We start from the raw sequence: 21343 nt of genomic DNA on the forward strand, positions 1-21343 counted from the left end.
GTACCTTTTATGGGTCTTGAGACTGAACCGTGCCATTGTGCCAATGGAGGCCTTTCTGAGCCATCAGATTTCAACTAAAATATCTTCATTTGTGTTCCGAAGACGAACGGAGGTCTTACAGGTGTCGAACGACATGAGGGTAAGTAATTAATGACAGAATTTTCATTTTTGAGTGAACTAACCCTTTAAGTTAATTAAAGGATAACGTTAGACTGACTAGTTCAAATGCTCACGTTTGATCAATCGGTACATTACGGGCTTCGTGACTTGATGTGGTCGGTCTTGGTCCCACCTTGGTCTGGGCCATTAACGTTGTGAGACTGTGTGGTGGATGCTATGATGAGACGACGATGCTTTTGGCCTAGCATATGGCTTACAATTACCGCCTCCCCAATGTTGGAGATGTCAAATGATTTGACACAAAGTTTGCAAATAGCTTTCTTTGTAAATTTTAAATCTTTGGCTAACCAGGCTTTATATTTAGGATTGGCAAGCCAGCCCTTGGAAAACTTGCATTTTCCCATTTTGTTTGCCGTGAACTCCCCACTCAAATGTAAAAATAAAGGACAACGTTCCAGGTGTTTTTAGTCAAGCAGTTTGAGGTAGGGGTGCTATGATGGGAACTGCCGCCTAATAACATAACTAATCACTGCAGATCTAAAAACTCCAGCAGATCAAGTGTAAAAACGATCAGCAGCACTGGCAGACTGATCCAAAAAAAACGATTGTATATATTATATACATTTAGAAATTCTTAATTTTATATTTATAAAACGAAATAGGGACAATAGTCTGGAATTATAAATATTTTTCCATACTCTGATTTATTTTTTCCATACTTTTCCAGACCTGGAAATTACTCAAATCAAATTCCATACTTTTCCAAACTCCGTAGGAACCCTGATATTATGCACATTGATTTTTTTTGCACTAATTCGTTTGTCTAACAGTGCCAACAGTGTGAGGGAAAGAAAAGCACTAAAATCGCACAGCTCAAGTTTCTGTGAATGCTGTAGGGTTAATGTCTCTGCAATGTCTCCGCAATATTGTTGCAAATGATTTGTCTTTTTCAGACACCTGGGCTGCTTCAAACTATATAAATCAATTATCGGTCATTACCGATCGGTGGCCGATCAGTCGGAACATTGTCAACAGTGCAAGCCGTCAACCACATGTGCTCTCACACATCAAATAGAGTGTACTTTGAACAGGGTAGTGTTTCCCAACCTGGCGGTCACTAAAGATTTACGAGGTGTCGCCAACCTCACTCTAGTTTGAGGGTTAGGGATGAAATGGTTACCAGTTTGACGATAAACCATGATGCAATTTCCAATGGTTAGTATTACAGTTTAATATTTTAATCATCATTAAAACCATATTTAATACGGTCCAGTATTAAGCAAAGTAAGAAACAGTCTCACGCAGACACAGCATAAAAGAATGGCACAAAGAAGCAAGAAGTTTTACAATATTTACAACCCGAGTACTGAGGGAAATTATATGAATGAATTCTATGAATGTATCTCTGAAGGGAACTGACTGCCTTGAGAAGTTCTAATGGAATATTCTCTTAATTTTCTTTCCGCTGTGAAACTTGTCGTGTTAATAAGCTCAGCGCTGCTTTGTTTACAGAGGTTACCAGGGAAACTCTATTTCTGCTATTCCATAAGTGCCACCTACTGACAGAGAGTGGATTTACATTTTCATTAAGCCGGTCTGCTTTTTTTGTTTGTGAAACTCAGACCACATTTTTATGCGCTGTTGTTTTAAGAAGTTAATGGAAATAAGCTAATGTGCATTCTAAAAATCTTTTGGAACTATTTTTGCTGCTGAAATAGAACAAAAACACTCAATATTGCATCTAAAATGTAAGTGACTTAATGTTAATAATTGTTTATGGAACTGTCATATGAAATCAGTTTCATTTTCAGTCGTGATGTTATTCAGGAAAACAGCACTCTTGGTAATGTGACGTTGCAACTGTATCATGTTATAAGTATAAATAAACTCCACATTTCTACATTTTTAAGGTAGTGTGTTAAGTGAGTTTCTCTGTGGGAGCGGTGCACATTTGTTTCGATATCTCCTCGAGAGGCTGCGCGAGCTTCAACAGTGTTAGTTACTGTCAGTTCATTATACATTATTATCATTCACTGTCAATCGCCACTTACAGTAATGAATGCGGAATCATTCTTGCATTTGGTGATTCCCTAGTTATTTTTGTTAATGACGTTTTGTCAGGCTACTTGTCCGTCGGGCAAGTAAAATTCTCTTTCACTTGCCCCTTCAAAAAATCCACTTGTCCCGGACAAGCGTTAAATGTCGAGCCCTGAAACACAGTGCTGTTGTTGCATAAGGTTAAAATATCGGTCTACTGGAAAAAAGGTTGGAAACCACTCGATTAGCATATAGTAGTTATAACTAGCTGTTTGTAAAAACAATTTTTGAAAAAAGTTTAGATAGCTAGGAAAACGTGTATGAAAATATGTGCATGTGTGTTTCACCTCTTTGTCCATGCTATCCAGATCTTCTTTGCAGAGTGTGTAGAGTGGCATGGATTCAGACATGCTGGGCTGTCGTTCCCTGCGTGAAGGTCCAGGCTGCTCATCGTCAGTATTCGATCCTGCAGCCTCGTCCGTCTGCTGAGACCCCTGAGCTAACCTGAACAAACACATCAACAATCAATCGCTCAACATTCATACTCCAGATCAGCAGCTGGTGAAGCAAGCTACAGTGTAATCAGTCACAGGGTCAAATGTTTCTCAAGCACTACTGGCCGAGCTTCCCCTGACAGAACACCAAAGCAGAACCGCGGCTCTCTCAGTCTGACCAACATCTAAATAAGCAATCAAACATACCCACAGAACAAGCCTGTCCACAGCACACAGCAAACATTCAATCACATCTCTGTCAGAGGAGCCACAACATAATAATTATGAGAACTCTGCATGGGGAGATAGATGGTCAGAGCAGACAGCGTCTGAAATGATTAACGCCACTACACATGCTCCTGCTGTGCAATCTGTTCAAACCAGTGGCCACCACACTTTTTGATTGGCTTCATCACTCTGTCTCGTCTCCACCAATAAGCTGGTGTGTAGTGGCCGTTCTGGCGCAATATGGCTGCCGTTGAATCCTCCAGGTGGATGCTGCACATTGGTGGTGGTTGAGGAGATTCCCCCCTTCTATATGTAAAGCGCTTTGAGTACCCAGAAAAGCACTATATAAATTTAACAAATTATTATTATTATTATTATTATTTTTAAGCCCAAGATCCCTTGCTTTGATGAAAGGCAAGACCGAGGTATTAGGCATGTGAATTTACGTTAATTCCCATATTCGATCATCGTTTAAATTAACAATCAATTAATCAATTTATTGTTAACCTTAAACTCTTAAATCCAAAGCAGGGGGCGCTACTAAGTACTCACGTTACATAACCACTTGCTTAACCAACATAAAATAGATGTTTTAAAGCTTAGAAGGTTGGCTTTACAGTGAATATTGGGAACATGACCATCATTTAACAAGGGCTTTTAAATTTGCTGACATATTAGAAGTGCTCTATTTTCATAGAGTGAAAAAAACGGCTTTACATGAAAATGTGATCTGCAAAATCATAGTACGTAACAGATGGATATCATTGAAAAGGTCTCAACTAGCAGAATACAACAACCATATTTGTCTGTTACACTGTGTTCCAAAGATCAGGCAAGTGACATATCAGTAGGATTTCAGAACAATAAAAAAATAAAAAAGTGTTTGTTTGTTTTTGTTTCTCATATTATTTTTTTTTAGATGACTGGTATCAATCTCAGACAGGTTTGTTAAAGAGTTTGCCAGGTCTACTTAGGTAAATAGGAAACCTAATTAAAGAAGTTGCTCCAGATTATAAAGAAAAATCACAGATCTCATAAAATATGGGGAGCAAGAAAGATCTTTCTGAAGATGAAAAGCATTAAAATGTGCAAAAGGCATGAAAACAACTAATATTGTGTGAAAATTGATTAGAGATTATCGAATTATCAAAAGATTTGAGTGATATAGAGCACAGAAGAACTTGGTCAGATAAAAGCTTAAGGAAAGCTTCTGTCAAACAAATAAATTGGATTAAAAGGGCATCTATAAAAAGCCACTGTTGAGCAGCAAACAGGCATTTGAAACTTCTTGTGTCTCTGGAGTTTCAAGAACCTCTCCATGCTGGATGGTAGCTGGATTTCAGCCACCCCAAACCAGAGCTCACTAAGAGAAACGGTTACAGTACAAACGTTTTTGTTTGTAACATTAGTAAACTATAGATCATCACAATTCTTTATTTAGAGCAGTCTGTCTGGAACGAGCCCAAACACAACATAAGACAATGTGTAGATCACGGAATGACATGACATGCAGCTTGGCTAAATCTATAGGACTTCCACAATACGATTTCGTTGAGATCATGATGCATTGCTTTCCAACGCAATTTGAAAGTTCAACCAATGGAAACTGGACTTTGGGTGTGGTGGCTGGGTATAATGGGTGGTGTGTAGAGACCAATTGGACACTGTTTTACAGCTGGAGTGTCCTTGGATTGGTTTGAACGGCTAGCCTACCTAATCCGTTGCATGGCTTTAAGACATTCATATATTTAAAATACGCAACTAACTACGGCACACTAGCTTAATTTTTCCTTGTGTGTCTGCTGAATGTATTTTGCGCATGAGCCACACGCACCTCAAATAAGTTGATACGTTTTAGCGATTCAATTATTATCGGCGATTAATCAATGTTAATTGCATTTGAATTGCTTTGGTTTTAAACTTTAAAATAGGTGCTGCCAATAATACTCAGTATCAGTTTAACAACACTGTAACACTTGCAGTGAGCAGATCTTATGAAGTGCCATTGTTAACTTTAAAAAGTGCCACAGCACAGTTGTAAACAGTAAAATGCTTGTTCACTGAAGCTTCTGAAGGTACCAACTACAATTAGCATTTTATAAATTAACTCTAATAACAAAATTCTAACAATATTCTCAATTAAGCTAAGTGCAGTTCTATGTACCATCTGATGCAGCATCACTTCTCACAATGCCATCAGATAAAACTGCTGCAGTAATGTTACTGCGATCAATGGGTTGGCAACCACTGGTTTAAACGAAATATTGAACAAGCATTTTTAAATCAATGGGCTTGCAAAATGTGAATTCAAAATCTGCATATGATTTGTAATTCCCAGGTCCATTTTGACCAGGTGAAATGCAAGCTTATGAAACAGCCATAGCGTAATATTTTTCCAACTAAAACCATATTGTATCTGATCATTAAATGTGATTTTACCTTAATAAGTGAATGTGCAAAATGTATGTTTTGAATATTACTATGCTAATTCTACATTTACCCATTTTTAATTAATTAAAATGTGAGAAATATATTTTGACAATATTCATTGGAAATCTTATTGTCTCATTAAATCGAAAAAGTTGGCAGACCACGGCTCCAAAAATTTAGAAATGTATTGACAGACTCTCACAAGCTCTTCATCAGTTGATTTTATCTGAAAAAAGAGCCTGTGCAGTGCACTCGAAATCACCGTTTCGTACATTTTTGGTGAGCACCCACTTTAAGCAATCTGCCAGTGATGTGCATATTTTTGCTGACTATTTCATTATATGAAATGAATAATAATAATAAGAAAATTGCCTGTTTTAACTATTGAAATCAATACATTTTATTAAAATCTAAACTTTTCTCTCATTACTGCTCAAAACAGTCACATTTTTTAAACCTATGCGTTCATTTCCTAACAAAACAACAAATATTACTCTGAAATATTATCAAACAAAATATATTAATTATAATTGCATACACCTTCACTTTCATTGGTTCAAAGGTGTGAAATATGGGAAACAGGCTAAATATTTTTTACAAACTTATTTTTAAATGTTACAAATGTATTTTATTTTTGAGACAAATCTTATTGATAGTCTGAAGTCAAAGTTTGAATAACATCACGTGTAAAACCCATTTCAAAACATAAGTAACATTAGACCTAAATGCCACATGCTGACCGTATATCTCAACAGCAGTCATCTTGGAAAGGTCAACATGTCAGCCCATCAGAAATAATCACTATCCAACCTCCTGACAAAACCACCTACAGTGGTACGGACCAGCAAGACAGGGTCAAGACATTGATTTTCACAGTGTAGACAATGTACACGGATGTATCGTGGTAATTAGCCAACAGCCTCTAATGCAGCATATCTATGCTTTTATATTCAATCAAATGTTTAATTGCCTCACATTCTAGAGCTGTGGAAGGCCCGATGGTTTCCGTAGAAACAATCTAAAAAGGTCCAGTGGGAAAGTTGTAGACTGGTCTGTGAAGCAAACAAACCCTGAATTCACAAAGGAGACAGAGGGACGATGGAGCTCAACAAATCATGTCTTCTGCTGATATGAGAGAGAGACTGTGATTGACACTAGACTACACTGGGAGCTCTGCTGGACAGAGCAGCTTCAGGGATCCAGGTGTGATGACTCCTTTTGTGCAATGGATATATTTTATAGGGATGCTCTGATCAGGATTCCAGCCGATACCAATACCGATCGCTCACTGTTTAGCCTGACGTCGTCATACTCAGATTCTAGTCAGAATATGAGTCTGATACTGCTCCATTGGGCTGTGATTATGAGGCGTGTTTCAACCGAACCAGGAAAGAAAATGCCTCTGCACTCCATTGGATAGACCTACAACCAATCCGAGCAACGGAGCGACGCATAGTGATCAACAGAACTCAACTGCACGCATGCTGGAAGAAGTTTGTTTCCTCTAGTTCTCTTTACCTTTATCTTCTCTTAATTAAATAAACTAAGTAGCTATTCACTGATAATTTTGGGCACTGCGACCAGACCACTGGTTCAGTGAGATGAACTCAAGCACTGGATCAGTTTGATTCTTGAATGAATAATTTAGACTGGTTTTCTGAACTACATTTACCAATTTACTTTTACTTAAAAGTTCCAATTTAAAAGAATGTTTATAAATCAGACAAGTCATTTTTTTCACATATTTATTTAGACTTCTCTACAACTTTTCTTAAAAAAATTTAATATATTTATATTGTAAGTATTAATGATGCACCAACATTTTGGCCAGAGTCAAAAATCTGCCAAAAAATTTCGGCTATGATGACTGAAATGATTGTGGAGGGCCGAAATCATTAACCGGCATGGTGATGATTAATTAGCACTTCTCAGATGGCGTTTTGACTGTCAGTGTCTAATGCGTGCACACAACATGGATAAGCTATGACCGGTAAATGTCAGCTCTGTGAATGCTAGAGTTGGGTTGACAATACCCATTTTATCATTTTTAATCAATCTTCATTTTGATGAACCAATCTTTTCATATATGCTATTTTCAGTTGACGAGTGAACAAAACTTCACAAAATATTATTTGTAACATGTCTACCATTCAATAATCACAATAAGCTTTGTTATTGTTTTGATATGAAACAAAGTCAAAGAATTCAAGTTCTGTTAATTTTATAACACAATTCAAACAATAAAGGTTATTTTGACACTTCTTTGACACTCTCACAAAGCAAATCTAGTTACAGATCTAGCAACATTTCTTGCTATCCTTGAAGAGCTTCAAACTCTAAAAAGTGTTTAAAGAGCTGGTCTTGGATCAGAGACATAGCACCTAGGTCAGATATGAAATGCTCTGTCAACCTCAGTGAGCATTCATACTAAATCAGATAATTTCTCATTGCCATAGTTCAGCACCTCATTTGTAGGATGTTATATTTAAGAAAAATTAAAACTAAAAAAATAAGTTTAAGTTATACAAACATTTGGAGGGTTACACTTTGATAGAAGAAAGCATCAAAATTAGCTATAATATGCAATAAACAGACACATCAAGGGTTAAGGATGTATACTGGATGAAGGACTTCGTATAATTTTATAGAGATTATAGTTTAATTTAATAAATTATCAATTTATTCCTTGATATTTACAGATTTCCCATGAGCATGGAAACTCTCAAATTGGCAAAGTTTTTAGAGATCCGTCTTCCCAAACATCTTTCAGTGGCACATATGATTCTTTTCTCTTTTGCTACCTAGCAACAAAAGACGAACATGGGTGATTCTGTATTGATGCTTCTGTCCTCTCATTTTCTGTTCTTGAACCATTCAACAAGGCCTGTTGCCTGGAGACCAGTACATCCTCTCAACAGCAGCACAAGAGCACTCACTGCCAGCCTACATGTGACGTGCCGTAACAGGGCACCATGCAGTCCCGCTATTTATTCAACATATCAGGTCTGCTGTAGAGCGGTGCGCTCATTATGATATATTAGTTTGGCTGTCTGTCTGGAGAGTTAGTCAGGTAGAGCTGTGGTTTAAATATCAAATTTAGCTGTAAACTCTTGTAAATGGTTCCTCCTAGAGGACAGAGGATTGCTTTATTAAATTTGCAGCCCCCTACATGGACAGCAAGTGCAAGGATAAAGCAGAAATAAGACAAATGGAAGGAGACTGTGATCAAGCTGAGAGCAGTTAACAAATGTCTAAAATAACAAAACAAGCGCATGTATAGGGTGACCTTCTCCTGGAGGTCTACCTGCAGAGTTGAGATCTAACTATAATCCACACCTAAACCAGCAAATCGATTCCTCCAGGTTTATTTCAAAATCACAGGTAAGTGTGTGTGAGAGCAGGACTGGCACTACGGGTGTCCAATGTACACTGGCCAAAAGTTTGGAATAATTCAGATTTTTTTTATGTTTTTGAAAGAAGTCTCTTTTGCTCAACAATCTGAACAAAAATATAACAAAAAAAGTTATATTGTAAAGTATTACAATGTTAAAAATTCTGTTTCAAAACATTTTAAAATGTAATTTTTCCTGGAAAGTTTAGAAACTAAATTTATGAGACAGCTGTTGTTGGATTACATTGGTGATTTCATTTTTGATTTGAAATATTATTGAAAAAGCTTGGTGAACAGCTTTAGAGAATTTGATGTTTCTCCATTCAAAGAAATAGGGGCTGCACTTGCATGACTGAAATAGCTGCCCAAGATCCGTTTTTAAAGATGGTCGCAGAGGGAAATGACTTGCCTTATAGGGAGTTTGCTAATAAGCCCTTTTAAAAGTGTACCGCCCCAGTGACAGCTTTTGCAAGAAAAAGTATGTGAACCACTTACAGAATCTGTGACAATGTGAATCATTTTAACAAAATAAGAGAGATTATATTTAATAACTTTCTAAAAACCTTATTTTAAGGGGGTGAAAACTTTTTGAATTTGAAGATCAAGGGAAAATTGTACTTAATTGGTCTTCAGGGAAACATGCAAGTATCTTCTATTGGTTCTGAAGGGCAGTACTACATGTTTTTTTTTAAAATATATAAACAAAATAAGATTTGGACATCTTCATCCTGTTCAAAAGTTAGCTTTTGATGCACGTTTCCTTCTGGAGCATCAGTAAATGTTTGAACCATTTTTAATAGTTGTGTTTGAGTCCCTCAATTGTCCTCAGTGTGAAAAGATGGATCTCAAAATCATACAGTCACTGCTGGAGAGGGTTCAACCATGCAAAAGAAGCTGAAGAAAAAAGAATTTGCAGGACCTGGAGGATTTTTCTGAAGAATGTGGCATTTTAACACTTAACTTGTTTGTCCAGTTAAGGACAAACAAGGGACTCAAGAGCAACCATAACAAAACAAAAAAAACAGCCGTGGATCATCCAGGTAATGACACACAGTATTAGGAATCAATGGTTCATAAACTTTTGAACAGGGTCATTTAGTTAAGCTATTTTTATTATTTTTTTGTCTTGTGGACTATATGTAAATGTATGTAAAATATCTTACTCAGGACAGTACAAAAAAAATAACATGCATTTTGTATGATCGGTCTCATTTTGTTAAAATGATTTCCATTTTCACAGATTCTGCAAGGGATTCACATACTTTTTCTTAGAACTGTATTTGAAATAGAAATCTTTAGTGATGACATACGTGTCTTTACCGCCACATGATTAATTTAATGTATTTCCACAAAATATTAAGCAGCAAAAACATTTAAAAACTAAATTCAACATTGATAATAATAACAAATGTTTCTTGAGCACCAAAACACATTGATTGATCTCTGAAGGATCATGTGACAGTAAAGACTGGCATAATCACAGGGATTAATTAAAAATATATTTTATATTAAAAGAGAAAACAGTTATGTTAAATTGTAATATTTCACACTATTACTGTTTTTACTGTACAACATTACTCCTATTTTTTACGTAGTAGTATAGGCAGCTTTGCTGATTATAATGGAAATTTGTAGTTTTGCTACTTTACATCATGCCTCTCATGTCATGATTGACATGCAGGTTTTAGAACAGAGCTTAAAGGTAGGGTGGTCAATGTTTTTCAAAACACAGTAGTCGCTTTTTACAGTTCATCCTGAACTAAAACAACAAGCTTATGCTGCACTGTGTTCATGCCATATCGTAATTACCGTAATTGAGAGATGGCAACCCGTTACACTCTACTCGGATCTCTCCATGTCATCGGACTTGGAATTATGCGTGTCTATTATGTGGTAAAATTATTGAATGTTTTTGAAAGAAGCCTCTTATACTCACCAAAGCTGCATTTACTTGAATCAATAATACAGTAAAAGCAGCAATGTTGTGGAATATTATCACAATTTGAATAACTGGTTTCTATTTTAAAATGTAAATTATTCCAGTGATGGCAAAGCTGAAACTTCAGCATCATAACTCCAGTCTTCAGTGTCACATGATTCTTCAAAAATCATCCTAATATGCTATTTTGCTGCTCAAGAAACATTTATTGTTATTATTGATGAAGTTGTGCAGCTTCATATTTTTCTGGAAACATACTTTTTTTTCAGGATTGTTTGAATTGAAAGTTCAAAAGAACAGGATTTATTTTATTTATTTTTATTTATTTAATTTATAAATAAATAATCTTTTGTAACATTATGAATGTCTTTAATCTCACTTTTGATAAATTTAAAACATCTTTGCTGAATAAAAGTATACATTTTTTAATTTAAAATAAAAATGGCCATACATTTTTTTAACAATATTTTATAGATCTATTTGTGTGTGAGAGTGAGTGAGTGAGTGAGTGAGTGTGTGTGTGTGTGTGTGTGTGTGTGTAACTGTGAAGGTAAAAAATTAAATAATAAATAATATATTATTTAATAATAATGTTGTGGCAGGGCCAGAAGAAAACAGAACTACTGGTCTGACCAGGCCATCCAATAAAAAAAAATTGTTTCTGTGGAGCACAAAAGATGTTTTTAACCACTGTTTTCCATACATTTAGAATTAATAGGGGCTAGAGCTTGACACCAGAAAAAGCATCCTTAAAGTATCATAAGTGGTCTATATGACTCGCACGTTATATTCCAAATCTTTTGAAGTCATAAAATATCTTTATGAGTGTAACAGATCAAAATATATGATACAAATATTAAAGTTGTGCAGACCAACTTATGCTTTTATTGTAATTTTGTAGCTTGACCGTTGAAGCCCTCATTAATTTTCATTATACTGAAAAGCATCGGCAGGATATTCTTTGAAAGTTCTCCTTTTCTGTTCCACTGCAGAAAGAAAGTCATACAGGAACAACTTATGAGTAAACCATTTATTTTATAATTTATTTCTCTCCTGAACAAACGCTGACGCAGGAGGTGCAGCTTTTTCCTCCTCTTTTTCGATCAGCATTTACAAGCTTGTTTTTATTATTCCCTTGTCACAGCAATGACCAAAGGTGCTGATGAAATTTGCTAATCATTTCTGTTTCACAATCTCAGAGCTGCCAAGGTGCAATGCTTTATTTCTCGCAGATTTTATGTAGAGCTTTGAGATTAATGTGAAATAGACTGAATGAGAAATCCAATATGAGCTGGGAAAGAAAAGGCAAGCACAGCATCAGGGAAAGTCTTACTGACCAGGCACTTTTCTCACTGGCCTTTCATACAAATGTCTAATAAGTATATAATCAAACATCATATATCATTATATTCCCCCGCTCTTTAGAAATAAGAAGTGTGGCGAGCAGCGAGGCTGAGGGACCGTGAGAGCGGGACGAGTCTCACGGAGGAGTGACAGGAGCATAAAGGAGGAGTGACGACAGTAAAGGACGAGAAAGGACCAGGCCTGGACTTTACGTTGTGTTTTGTTTATGTTTTGGTATGTTTGTGTGCGTGGCAGTCGTCCGTGAGGGGCTGCCGCTTTTACTTTCAGTTTGTGTTTATTATTTGATTAAAAAGTTGTTGAACGTTCGCCGGTTCCCCCCTCTTTCTTCCCTGAACATACAAACTCTGTTACAAGAAGTTTTATGTATTGTGCAGAATGTGCAAAAATAGACCCTTAAGACATATTCATGATTCTGATACAACCATGAGATCATTAACATGACTGCTATATTTACACATCAACATCTATCAGATATTCAGTGACTTGATATTCAGTGTAAAGTTTCATACATAAAAATATATATTTTTAAAAACAAAGTACACAAAATACCTGAGATCTCCCTGGGCCGACATGGACGATCCATGCGAGTGAAGATAAGAGGGTGGACGGGAGGCCTGGGGACCCCGGCGGATAAGTTTGCCGGTGACGGGGTCATAGGTCCGCATTTCTGGCGGTGCAAGGGCCTTGTGCTGAACAGGAGGGGCCTGGAAGAGAGGCCTCGGGATGGACCCATGGATGTCTAGAAACGCAGCGGGACTATTGCTCCTGAAGGACAGTAAAAGATGTTATGTTTAACCTCTGCTTGTCATTTTTGACCAGGAATAGTAAGAATATAACTTTTAAATGTTATTCCATTAACTTCCCTGAAGAATTATCACACATTAGGGTCTTTCCCATTCATTTTCTAGGGTAGGTCGATTTTGACCACAATCAGCCACGGTCTAACTTTTTTCTGTGAATGAAGTCCTCTTTTCTGTTTGTTCAGATTGCATGCCAAAAATGTCACCAAGTTTTGAACCACTTAGATGGAAACTTTGCTTTTTGAATTAATAAATAACAATAATAATAATAACGTCAAATAAAATCTGTCAAAATGACCAAAAAATAAATACGGGTTAAGTGGATAAGCAACATAAAAAAGAAAATTCTCATTTACTAACCCTCATGTTGTTCCAAATCTTTATGACTTTATATCTTAAATGGAACACAAAATGAGAAGTTTTAAAAAATGTTGAAAATTGAGGACAGATGCTCCCATTGTCAAAAAACAAATATAAAAAGCACCATAAAAGCCCATTCACACTCATGGTAAGTTCACACCGGACGCGATTCGCGCGAGTGATTTACATGTTAAGTCAATGCAGAGACGCGAAATGGCATTCTGCGGCGCGATTCGTGCGAATGAGGCGATGCGAAGGACGCGAATTGAGCGTTTTGAATGCGCGATTCGCTCAAGTTGAAAAATCTGAACTTTGGCGGATATTTCGCGCTGCATTAACCAATCAGGAGCTTGCTCTAGTAGTGACAACAATGAGGAGAAAATCTGTATATTAATATCTGGTTCAGACAATATGATTATTACTGTGATAACATTAAATGACATGAAACACAACCCAGTCTCTTTTTGGTAAATGCAAGTTTATGTATGACCAATAATACAAAAGTATAAGTAAAAGGTTTAATAAGCTACACATGAAATAAAGCAAACAATTCAGCCAAACATTCAAAGTCAGTGCTAGTAGGCTAACGTTACAACTGTAACGTACAGTTATAGCCTAAAAATAAAAAAATAATGAAACTTCACTTTCCCCACAGCCTAAACGATTTGCCAGGGAACAAATTATAGATTCATGAGACCAAAGATCGCCCGTTACAAGACGAATTATAGCCCGAGACACACCACAGAGACATCAGAGCCAGCGGCAGACGTCAGAAGGACTGGCCGAGGAAAGGTTGCCCTCGCCGGCGTTGACAAGCGCTGACCGCCGCTGATCCACTGGAGCTCACAACTCCGAAAACGCCAGATAAAATGTTCAAAAAGGCACTCTTTATATAAATAAACCACAGATTTGAGCTTTAAACAACTAAATTATCGACTGAAAAAGTCTTAAAACTACGTTTTGTCACACATTAACAGTAGATTTGAACAAAAAAAGACGTGTAAACACAGCCCATGTCAGCCATTTCTCAACGAGACGAGCCGCTGGCTGAAACCCCGCCCATGACGCAAATTCGCGTCTGTTGTGCAGTGAATGTCTCACGCGCGAATGATGCGAGTAAACTCAAAATGTTCAAGCGTCCACCTTCGCGCGAATAATTCGCGTCAATCGCATTCCGGTGTGAATGCCACATAATAACGATAATTATAACAATAACTATATTAGTGTCCACACCAATGGACGATAATTTTCTTTTTATTATAAGTGCGAGCTGCATGTGTTGACTTCTCTTTTCTCATAGAATTAGTACAATTATTAAAACTATAGTTATAGTTATCACCCTTGTTATGCATTGCCCTTAGGGAGGCTCATCTTGACCGTTTAACCGTTAACCGAAAGTAAGAATTTTGACCGATTAATAATTATTTTTTTTTGCTGCATGGTTGAAGAAAAATATGCTGTATTTGTTAACTCACGGGTCGCGTCGATATGTGCAACCACACGTGTCTACATAGACGTATTTCGCAAAACGACCTCTGTGGGACCATTTCGACTTGTGATAATGTGTGAATCCAGGTTCTGTTGTTGATCTGTTCTGTATGCTGCAGTTTGCACGGTAAAATAAACCTGTGAAAAAAAGTGTCTTTTTAACGGGTCACTGACACTCGTTAATTGTATGTTTATCTAATGCCAATTAAATTATAATCTTATCAGTTAATGGTTAATAATCGGATAATGAGCGGCGGTTGTCGGTCAGGAAAATTAACCGAAATGAGCATCCCTAATAGCCCTGAAAGATAACAAAAGTATTTCATATAAGTAGGTCAGTTGTGTGCTATATCTCAAGTCTTCTGAAGACATATGATGACTGTGTGAACAAAGAGACTGAAAAATCATGCTTGACAGTGACAATTCAATTTCCATTGACATCTTTTATGTGCCACAAAGGAAATACAAATGTGCATTTGGAACAAAATGAGGGCCATTTTTGGGTAACTCATCAATTTAATAATTCTTTAATACTGCAAAAGTCAGTACAAGCTGAAGGATTTATTGGCAACTGTAAGTAGTTCAGTGTTTAATATTCTATTCGTGAATATTACAGTCCAGCGAGTGAAAAATACTGATAAAACGGAATGTTGTTGTTACAGTCTTAATACTGAAAGGCACAAGTGAACAAAGGATAAAAGAACAGCAAGAAAGACTGCAATAGATGAATACCTGTGTGATTTGTTATAGTCCTCTTTGAGAGGAAAGAGTTGCTCCTCTACTCGCTCCCAGCGCTCCAAGCAGCCCCACAGCCAATCAGGATTCACCACATGAAGATGTTTACAGCCCAGAGCTTGACGAACTTTCTCTGTACCTAACAGAAACACACACACATATATATATAAATGGAGATAAACAACAGGTTTCTTGCCAGTGTCTCTTGCTCCAATATCAGCAGAGAGGAATGTACAGTGCCACAGCAAAAGAAAATTGCCATCTGAATTGAACGTGTTGAGGAAAGAAAAAAGTTTGAAACCAATGCCAAGACATATTTCTATTCCTCCAGTGTAATTACTGGTACTGGCTATTGAAAATACAATTTGTCTGTTTAGTTTATAAAACAAATATTGGGATTTAGAACAAATGCGATTCTCAAATTTATCTCTACATACAACAGTAGGCAAATGGAATGAGTAACATGCTTCTCTAGATAGCAACAATCAGCAGTAACTACAGTGACACACAGGCGCATATATATATATATATATAAATAATATATATAAATAATATATATATATATACACACACACTCACCTAAAGGATTATTAGGAACACCTGTTCAATTTCTCATTAATGCAATTATCTAATCAACCAATCACATGGCAGCTGCTTCAATGCATTTAGGGGTGTGGTCTTGGTCAAGACAATCTCCTGAACTCCAAACTGAATGTCAGAATGGGAAAGAAAGGTGATTTAAGCAATTTTGAGTATGGCATGGTTGTTGGTGCCAGACGGGCCGGTCTGAGAATTTCACAATCTGCTCAGTTACTGGGATTTTCACGCACAACCATTTCTAGGGTTTAGAATGAATGGTGTGAAAAGGGAAAAACATCCAGTATGCGGCAGCTGTGGGCGAAAATGCCTTGTTGATTCTAGAGGTCAGAGGAGAATGGGCCGACTGATTCAAGCTGATAGAAGAGCAACTTTGACTGAAATAACCACTCGTTACAACCGAGGTATGCAGCAAAGCATTTGTGAAGCCACAACACGCACAACCTTGAGGCGGATGGACTACAACAGCAGAAGACCCCACCGGGTACCACTCATCTCCACTACAAATAAGAAAAAGAGGCTACAATTTGCACAAGCTCACCAAAATAGGACAGTTGAAGACTGGAAAAATGTTGCCTGGTCTGATGAGTCTCAATTTTTGTTGAGACATTCAGATGGTAGAGTCAGAATTTGGCATAAACAGAATGAGAACATGGATCCATCATGCCTTGTTACCACTGTGCAGGCTGGTGGTGGTGGTGTAATGGTGTGGGGGATGTTTTCTTGGCACACTTTAGGCCCCTTAGTGCCAATTGGGCATCGTTTAAATGCCACGGCCTACCTGAGCATTGTTTCTGACCATGTGCATCCCTTTATGACCACCATGTACCCATCCTCTGATGGCTACTTTCAGCAGCAGGATAATGCACCATGTCACAAAGCTCGAATCATTTCAAATTGGTTTTTTGAACATGACAATGAGTTCACTGTACTAAAATGGCCCCCACAGTCACCAGATCTCAGCCCAATAGAGCATCTTTGGGATGTGGTGGAACGGGAGCTTCGTGCCCTGGATGTGCATCCCACAAATCTCCATCAACTTCAAGATGCTATCCTATCAATATGGGCCAACATTTCTAAAGAATGCTTTCAGCACCTTGTTGAATCAATGCCACATAGAATTAAGGCAGTTCTGAAGGCGAAAGGGGGTCAAACACAGTATTAGTGGTGTTCCTAATAATCCTTTAGGTGAGTGTATGCATGTATATATGTATATATTAGGGATGCCACAGTTCTCAATATAATATTGAACCGTTCGGTACGGCATTCACGGTTCAATTCGCGCTTGTGAATTGTGTTTTTTTCGGTTTCGCATTTAATTAATTATTTTTCTACAAATTCTATAATTTGCCTCCATCCCAATACTGAACAACGCGACATACATTCACATCACACGTTAGTGATAGAGTTATACTCACGGAACACTATAGTTATTCACAATCACGAAAGTTCATTATTTGCATGCGTTTTAAAGCCTTGCCGGTTTCATTCGCGTGCGCGGTTTTAACATGCGCTTTTCCGAGCGTGCGCACTAAACGCCTGTCAAACACGTGAATACTGAACTAAGTAGTCTTACTGCGTTAATACTGTCAAATACACACAAGGTTAACATAAACACAGTCGGTTGTGTCTAAAGTGAAAGTAAAACCGTAATCGTGTCTGTATATTAGATGTGTAGAGGTCTTAAACTGACAGCAGCGCAGCCAGTGAACACGCGGTCCTTAAAGGGACAGTTCACCTATAAAATTATGTCATTATTTACTCACTCTAATATTGTTTCAAACCTGTATTCATTTCTCGATGACAGAATTTTCAGTTTTGAGTGAAATATCCCTTTAATGTTAATACAACAACAAAAGACAAAGAGAAAATCACTCACTGCTCTTGACTGAAAAACTAATACAGTAGCTAAGAATCAGTGTATATTTTATAGTGAAGTCTATGTAGTGTTTTATTTTTACATTCATTCATTCAATTTCATACTTAAATGCTGCTGTACAGCTCTGAGCTGCCAGTGTAAATATTTATATATATATTTATTTTATATTATCCAATACACTAGGAATGTGTACAAGGGTTTTTTTTTAAGTAAAGTTTTAAGTTTAAGTAAGGTTTTTCAATTCTTTTAAGTAAAATAAAGAAAGAGTATTGCAATAAAAAAAATTTCTTTTTTCTCTTTAACCTCTTGCGGTTCCTGTAGCCTAAGAATAGAATAACAAAAAATGGATGTGACAAGCCATCAGAACCGAACCGAAAACCGTGGGTAAAAACCGAGGTATGTATTGAACCGTGGACTAACTGTATTGTTGCATCCCTAGTATATGTGTATATGTGTATATATATATATATATATATATATAAATAAACTGCCATTTATAAATACATTAAACGATTTTCATATATTGCTGCCATTTTATATTTCATATATTGCTGCCATTAAAGCATACACTACTGCTCTGCAAGGACACAATAAAATGATCAAAAGTGACAGTAAAGACATTTATAATGTTACAAAATATTTATATTTCAAATAAATACTACTGTTTTTAACATTGATAATAATAAGAAATGTTTCTTGAACACCAAATCAGCATAATTTCTGATGGATCATGTGACACTGAAGGCCGGAGTAATCACAAGAATAAGAAATTACATGTTAAATTATATTTAAATAGAAAACTGTTATTTTAAATTGTAGTAATATTTCAGAATATTAAATGTATCTCCTTCACAGAGCATGCGTACACAAATTTGTGCGTAAAATCTGCGTATGAACGTTTTCTTGAACAAATGAATCAAAAACATTAGAACTAAAATGTATCCTAAATTTACACAAAATGTACGCAACTTCATCTGTGTACAATGTGTTTGAACTGGTTTTGAGAATGGCACACTTTGCATTGCTCGAGAATCTGTAAAGAACACATCTACAGATAGCGACGAAAGGTCTCGCTTGTGCGGAAGGCCCTTATATGGAAAAATGGCAAATGACTAACCTCGTGCATGTGGCCGCTCATTTAGAATACCTCAAATTCACTAACATTAGAACAGGGTTAAGAACAATTTCATGTTGTGAATTAGGCAGAGATTTTTCGTGAGAAGTTCTCCTGTGCGTACAAATACAAAATCCATGCAATGTTTTTACTACGTTTTATCAATAAAAACTTTTTTAGAGACTTCTTTCCAATACATTAAAATCTTACAGACCTCATACTTTTGAATTGTAGTGTATAATTTAATAAAAGTTTATAAAATATCTGCAATGAAATTTGAATCTTGAAATTTGAAAACTCAACAGCATTAAACTTTCTACAATAGCTTTTCTGATGGAATTTAATTATCGAAAGCCAGCAGCAAAGCACTTTTTGATGAAGTGATTGGGTTCATAAAGTATTATTAAATTACGGGAGATTTGCATTGATTTTACTGTTTTCAACCCCCTTGCATTTTGATGCAATTTAATGCATCCAATAGAAAATGCAATCAGAGTGTTTTGCGCACATGATGAGTAAAGAACACCGTTAGACAATTCTACCTCTGCTCTGCCTGCTGTCTATATGCATACATATTTTTCTACCAGTGTAGTCAAAATTAGTGCAGTGCCATGAGCAAAAGTTATGCTTGTCTTATCAAAGACCACTAATCATGTTGGTCCAAATAGGACATGAATTAAATCTGCTCACAGCCACCTACTGACTTTCATTATGGAACGTCCTGTTTCGCTGCTCTCGTCTGAATTGATCATGTGTGAAGTTGTGTCTGTAAAAGCGAGGGATCAGAAAGCGAGAAGGACATCCACGCAATTACACAATCCAGCCACCAGACAAATAATTTGGCAGCAAAGGCTGAGATCTGTAAAAGCTATCAAAAATATTCAGTACAGGGAGAGAAAGTTTGGCAGCTCCTCGCTTCTTATTTTCTCTCGTCTGGCTTTGTGGATTTCCTTCCACTCTTCCTCTCATTAGCCGTTCAACATTTAAACCGCCTTGTAGTCGCTGTGTTTGGCAGAGCTGAGGGTGCTGACGGACGAGGGGGGGGGGGGGGGGGGGGGGGGCGATAACAGTTAATGTGACAGTGTGGTGACATTGGAGTGTGGAAATGTTTGCTTAAAGCTTAATGGTGGCCAATTAGACAGCACTCTACAGTAATTACATTTGCACTTGATCGTCCAAGTGTGTGTCTCAGTGTGTGTGTGTGTGGGCTTTTTCGGGGGTGGATAGTGTCAAGATGAGCACGAAGGAACAATAGACTCATTCGAGTTTGAATAAACAAAGTTCATGAATCTCCAAGACTGTGTGTCATATAAAAAAACATGTTTCATGTTTGTGAACGCAATCATACGAGACAGTTCTGGGACGCAATTATATAAATTCTTGCTGCGCATCCAGAAATGTATTAAATGTAAACATGTTTCTGTAAACGTGTAACAGTGTTTTTTATGCAATACTTCAAAATCAACAATTAAATATTTTCTGTCGGCTTTTGTCATTAGCAACATTTGTTGACAAATAAGAAAAAAAAAAATCTTTCGAAATCTAAAACATGCCTAGTTCCTTGAAAAATGTGGTCTTTGTATTCATGTTTGTTTAATTTGTTTTTTTTTATTGATTTTTTTTTCCATTTTGAATACGTCATGTGGTTTAACTATCAAATAATGTTTTCAGTAAGTAAAGAAATAACAATAGGTTGCACGACATGACTTTGATTTGGCAGACTTTTTTTCCTAATTAAATGTTAACTTAATTCTTTAGCACATAATTGTTAAACATTATTCCAAACTACTTTTTTCTTTCTCAAGAATTTTTATTTTATGTCCCCCAAAAATATTAAAATTTATTTTTCTTTAAACTTGTAAACTTTAATACATTTATAGAAGTGAATAAAAACTGTACATCGTGTCATTGGTCCTTATCATTGTGCAAACTACATGGTCTTAGACTCTATAGTCATGACTGTCAATAGTCAATGTCACATGCGAACATCCTCACTGAAACATAAGCGTGCATATAAAAGAACTCCACTGTGCTACTGTTGAAAATGTTTTGTCTGGAAAAGATAAGGTGTCTGGAGTGTCTGCAGTCAGTCATGGCTGGACAAAAGAGAGCATCATAGTAACAGCGACCTCTCTAAAGGTGCTGTGGTACACCTGGACTGATAAAGGACTGTACAGGAACTGTCATTCAAAACCTGTCCTGCTTAGATTAGATTCAGGTGAGAACTGACAACTTTTTTTTCTCTTACAGATAATGAGCAATTAGAGAGAAACAAAGTGCTAATCATTTTACTATGCCTCTCATTTTGTGCTGACCTCTCTGATTAGCAGAAAGTTGCGGGGAAAAAAATCATCTCTGCTTATGAC

The 21343-nt window shown here is 36.7% G+C and overlaps 1 protein-coding gene across 1 annotated transcript in view; it reads right to left on the reverse strand.

The window, feature by feature from the left end:
• ctdp1 (CTD (carboxy-terminal domain, RNA polymerase II, polypeptide A) phosphatase, subunit 1) overlaps positions 1–21343 on the reverse strand; it is a 137431-nt gene that overhangs the window by 92674 nt on the left and 23414 nt on the right. The window contains exons 9-11 of the mRNA XM_079829510.1: positions 15385–15526; positions 12554–12769; positions 2505–2661 (exon numbers count right to left, since the gene is read on the reverse strand). Of these exons, the coding sequence (XP_079685636.1) occupies positions 2505–2661; positions 12554–12769; positions 15385–15526 (515 nt within the window). The remainder of the gene's footprint in view (positions 1–2504; positions 2662–12553; positions 12770–15384; positions 15527–21343) is intronic.

The sequence above is a fragment of the Gobio gobio genome (genome assembly GCF_949357685.1).
Source record: "Gobio gobio genome assembly, chromosome: 11".
Lineage (NCBI taxonomy): Eukaryota > Metazoa > Chordata > Actinopteri > Cypriniformes > Gobionidae > Gobio > Gobio gobio.